The following is a 5600-nucleotide window of genomic DNA, read 5'->3' on the forward strand; positions in this document are numbered from 1 at the left end:
TATATACATATATGCACACATATGAAATGAACATAGAGTAAAGTAATAAAGTAATTAACAATCACGTAGGCCGTAAACAAATGAGTGAGCTGCCCATCGACCAGTTCAAAATATGGCATCTGGCTGATGTCCATATAATACAAAGAGAGGTGGTAGTCACAAGACACATCCTACCCTAATGATGTCCTCCTTGGAGCTGAGCTGATTGTTACATACATAAAAGTTTAGCCTCTCCTAAAGGTCTTCAGTGTGCAAAAAGCATGTAAAACCTCAGCCCTTAAAAATGCAACCTAGTACCAGCCCTGTACAGCCTTGATAACTGAAGAATAACAGGGGCCTGTATATGCTCACTAACTACATAACAAGGGATATCACTACATTTAAAGGGAATAATTAAAGGGAAAGAACCACTAAAAATCAACCTGACCACGTAATGTATTTGACAATAACCCTCCTTCACAGCTTATCTATATAACACAACCAATCCAATAAATGCAGAGATTTACAGTACATGTACTAATAATGTATTTTTTTTAACATACAATAAGATGGTTAAAGAGCACGGTACAAAACATTGTGCTTGATACGGTTGATTCTTACAAAGATCCATGCCAGATTTCACATAATGTATGTAAAATGTTATTTTCTTCAATTTTTTTTTTATTTTGCCCTTGTAGATTTACATATATACATGAATATACAGTATTGTCAGGTTGTTTCTATATGTTCTATACTACTATTACCTCTTAGAGGATGTTCACACACCGCCAAACTTCACTGTCAAAAACCACCTGCGGCCTTGCAGAATCTGCCTACCATTGTTTTCAATGGGAGACCGCAATTTATGGCCTATTCTCTGTCAGCCGGTGACTTTTTGGTGTGGAATCCGTGTCAAATTCTTTCTGCAAAATCCACTATGTGAATGGCCCCTTAAGGATAATTAGATCAAGAGAGGACACAGAAAGAGTTTGTTCATTATCTTATTTCACTTCTATAACCTTGAAGGTTTATTATAAAATTCAGACCCAAAGTGTTCCCAAAAAAAAACCCAAACAAGAAAATATTTATAAGACTTCAATTATCTTCACAAAAAGTTATTCTGCAGCTCAGTCCAAGAGCTATTTAACCCTCATACACGGTCTTGGTTCAGCTCTTCTATATTACCTGTAATATTGTGGAAACTGTGTTAACATAAACAATTCACCATATAGGAAGCAGTTGGTTTCAGCAAACTTCTGCTACCCAACATTATTTTACCTATGTGATGTAACAGGTGCAACATGTCTATGTTTCCTCAGTCTTAAAAAGAGGCTCAGTGACTTATATATCTCCCTATATCGAAGACCATACAAACAAGGTGATGCAGCTTTAGGCAGGACAAGCAATACATTGCAGATTGTCAGTGTTATCCATAATCCTGTTCTTAAGCCAATGACTTTACCCATATAGAGCAATGACTCCGAAAGCAGTAAGAGAAGTGGGCTCAAATAAAAGAACAACATGGTGTGATGCAATAAAAAAGTTATACTGGCTCTCGAAGACGGGCTTTTCCAGATTCCTGTTTCCCTTGTTTTATAGTATATAACAATATAACAGCAAAAAATTAAAGAGAAAAGCAATAGAAAAACAATTACAAAGAGCATATAGCAAAGTTTCAATGCATCATCTCCATGTAATGCCATGAGTAAGATCACCGGTAAGGAACATTGTTCAAGGGGACATGGTCCAGGTTTTTGTGTAAAAAACAAGGCTAAAAAGACGACTGCAGGGAAGAAAAATGATGAAAACCAAAGCAGGATTAACAATTTCTTTGTTTTCTTTGCAGGAAGTATCAATATATAGTGAAGAGGCCATAAAACTGCTAAGTAAGTGTCTACCACCATTGATGCTGTGGTGAGAACTCCTCCCCAGTAGGTAACAGCCAAAAAGTAGAGAAAAAGGATACATACATATTTAGGGATCTTCCGGTCCATCACATTGCATATCGCAGTAACTGTATATAACATGAGGTATATTAAGTCGTAAAGTACTATATTTCCCAGTAGTAAGAACCTTGTTTCCTTGCGCATACTGATGTTGGAGTAAATAGAGAAGACTATAGAAGGAGTAAAGAAGAGTGCTATCACACAGCAAGAGATTGTTGGTATAAGAAACATGTGCATTTCCGAATAGGATGGGTAAATTATCCATTCTTGTATCATGTAATGCATTGGTGGGTCAATCTGAAAGGTGCCGTTGACATGAGCCTCTCTTTGCAGCATGATTGAAGCGTTGACTATTTTTGTCAGGCTGCACTCTGACATGTTCATGGTTGTTCTCCTCAGAGTGAACCTCCTTCCTTGCCAAATTTTTCCCAAAAGTCTCATTCCTCAGTTTCATCTGTCCAAGCACTGCTGGATATGAGGTTGATTTTCGAGGACAGCTTCATCATCAGATTTTCTTCTATTTAATAGATGTCTTAAAAAACGCTGTCATTCAGACCTATGAGAAGAGACATCTCTGAGTTGTGTGTCTCCAACATTACATGGTTGTCTTTGTTAAACAGTTAAGTCTCCAATCTCTCCACTATAATAACAAGGAGACAGATGGGAAGGCTACCTGATTACACAGATATGTCCAATAGATCAGGACATTCCATGTGCACTAGGCCACTGAAGCCATGATATTGTACCTATTAACCATAACAGACGGCAGGATATATCAGCTCCATTCAATATAATCAATATTACATTTAGCTTTTTCTCTCTTTAATGAGTAGCCGTGCTATGGACTATAATAGATTTTGACAGGCAGTACAAGGCACATAACATTTGTACTCAGGCCTGATATCATGGCGCCTCTAAAAGAACACTCAATAATTTTCTGTGTATTCATGAGAGCAAACCAGTAGGAAAGGAACATCCTTCATTTAACAAAACACATGGTACGAAATCAGATTTCCAAGAAACAAAATTCAGATTAGCTGAAGGCAGGTTGCTTAAAGTGGAAAGCAATTTGTAATGTTAAGGAATATTAATATACTTTACTATTTTAACTATTATCATATAGGAGTAGCTGGCCAACACAAGGAAAGAAATCCCTAAAGTGCCATTTCCTGGTCCTTCTGTAGGATAACATTAAAGTCTTTAGACTCTTTCACTTTTTTACATTTTTCCCCCAAGTTTTCCCCATTAATCTGCACTCAATACCCCATAATGAGAAGGTGAAAACATAATTTTAGAAATGTTTGCAAATATATTAGAAAGGGGAAAATTTAAATTTTGCTCTGGACCTAAGTATTAATACCCTTTACTATGACACTTGAGCTCTGGGGGCCTTCCATTTCCCTTGATCATCTTTGAGATGTTTCTGTACCATGATTGGCAGCCACCTCTAGTAAATTCAGGTGACTGGACATGATTTGGAAAGACATACCCCTGTCTATATGAGGTCTCACAGCTTACAATGAATATCAGAGCAAAAAACAACTACGGGGAGAAAAAAGCTGCTTGCAAATATCACACATGATCTGTAGAGGTCACACATGATTGTGTGGATGCACAGATCTGGAGAAAGGTACAAAAAAATCTTCTCCGCTAAAAGTTTCCAAAAGGAAGAAGTTTGGAACTACCAGGACTCTTCCGAATGCCAGCCACCTCACCAAACTAATTATTCTAGGGAGAAGGGCTTTGATAAGAGGGGTGATCAAGAACCCAATGGTCACTCTGGTTAAGCTCCAAAGATCCTCCAGAAGGTAAACCATCACTGCAGCACTCCACCAATCTGTGCTTTATGGCTAGGTGGCCAGAAAGAGCCTTTCCTCAGTAAAAGACACATGAAAGCCAGCCTGGAGTTTGCAAAAAAAGCAACTGAAGGACTCTCAAACTGTGAGAAACAAGATTCTCTGATCTGATGAAACCAAGATTGAACTTTTTGGCTTCAATTCTAAATGTCATGTTTGGAGAAACCGAGGCACTGCCCAATACCATCCCTACACTGAAGCATGGTGGTAGCAGCATCATGTTGTGGGGGTGTTTTACAGCAACTCAGACAGGAAGACTTTGCAGAGTTGAGGGAAAGCTGAATAGAGCAAAGTACAGAGATATTCTTAATAATAATAATCTTTATTTATATAATACCACCATATTCCGCAGCGTTTAAAAATTCTGAGGGTTCATGTACAAAATAAAACACAACACAAAGTTACCGGCTAATATACAACTGAAACACTAGGAGAGCACCCTGTTACGATATATGAGGAAGTGGGGGTGACACAAATGGTAGTTTTTTGTTATATTAAGTGGTCCTGCCATCTTTGTACTAAAGAGAGTGTTGTAGGTCGATCTGCTTGTGCTAGTGCTTTGGGTGTGAGGATTACTGTCAGAAAATCGAGTTCTAGTCTGAAGAATAAGAGTTGGGAGAGGAGGGGGTTACTAAGGTAAGAGTCAGTTTAGAAAGCATGATAAGACTGCCTAAAAAGATGTGGAGGATTTTAAACTTAGATCACTAGCATGAGTAGGGTGGTAGATGGAAATGAGGGACGAGATATATGGAGATGCAGCACTGTGGAGAGCTTTGAGGATGAGAAGTTTGAACTGTATTCTGTGGTGGATGGGCAACCAGTAAAGTGACTAGCACAGGGTTGAAGAATGAGTGTAGTGGGTGTAGTGGGTGGTATGAGCCTAGCTGTGGTATTTAGGATAGACTGAAGGGGGGAGAGTTTAGTGAGAGGAAGACCAATTAGTAGTGAATTACAGTAGTCAAGATAAGAATAAATCAAAGCAACAAGAGTTTTGCCTGTTTCCAACGTAAGAAATGGGCGGATACTGGAGATGTTCTTGAGGTGCAGAGGACAAGAGTGTGTGTAAGTGATTGCATATGTGGAACAAAGGAAAGATCCAAATCAAACATGACCCCAAGACAGCAGGCATGCTGCCCAGGAGATATGATAGTAGCGCAGACTAAAATTGAAATATAAAGTTTAGGTGGGTTAGTAGATGGGGAAAGACAAGAAGTTCAGTTTTTGAGAGGTTCAGTTTTATATACAGAGAGGACATGATGTTAGAGACAGCTGCCAGACAATCACTGGTGTTTTGGAGTAAGGCACGGGTGATGTCAGGGGATTAATTTTATAGATGGGTGTCATCAGCATAGAGATTATACTGAAAACTAAATATACTGATATTCTGTCTGATTGGAGAGAGAGAGAGAAGAGTAGAGTACCTAGGACTGAACCCTGAAACCCCAACATCAAGAGGAAAAGGAGAAGAGGTAGATCCAGCAAACGATACACTAAAGGAGACGCCAGAGAGAGAGCAGTGTCCAAATTGAGTGGAGCATGGTGTGAAGTAGTTTTTGGTCTACCGTATCAAATGCTGCAGAGAGATCCAGAAGAATCAGTAAAGAATATTTGCCATCCCTTTTTGCTCTCAGGAGATCGTTTAGTAAGGGTAGTGTCTGTAGCGTGGAGAGGGTGAAAACGAGATTGTAAGGGGTCAAGAAGAAAGTTTGCACAAACATAGCTTACAGTGTTAAGCAAGAGTAGACTAGACGTTCCAAGAGTTTAGAGATGAAGGGAAGGTTAGAAACAGGTCATTAATTAGCAGCACGGGTCGGGTCAA

At 39.0% G+C, this 5600-nt stretch overlaps 1 protein-coding gene across 1 annotated transcript; it reads right to left on the reverse strand.

Moving 5' to 3' along the window:
* Nucleotides 1-1253: 1253 nt before the first annotated feature.
* On the reverse strand, nt 1254-2309 carry LOC120999052 (probable G-protein coupled receptor 148). Its single transcript, XM_040429928.1, has one exon. The coding sequence runs from the start codon at nt 2307-2309 to the stop codon at nt 1254-1256; it is 1056 nt and encodes a 351-aa protein (XP_040285862.1).
* Between the last annotated feature and the right edge of the window lie 3291 nt (nt 2310-5600).

Source organism: Bufo bufo, chromosome 4, assembly GCF_905171765.1.
Source record: "Bufo bufo chromosome 4, aBufBuf1.1, whole genome shotgun sequence".
NCBI classification, from domain to species: Eukaryota; Metazoa; Chordata; class Amphibia; order Anura; family Bufonidae; genus Bufo; species Bufo bufo.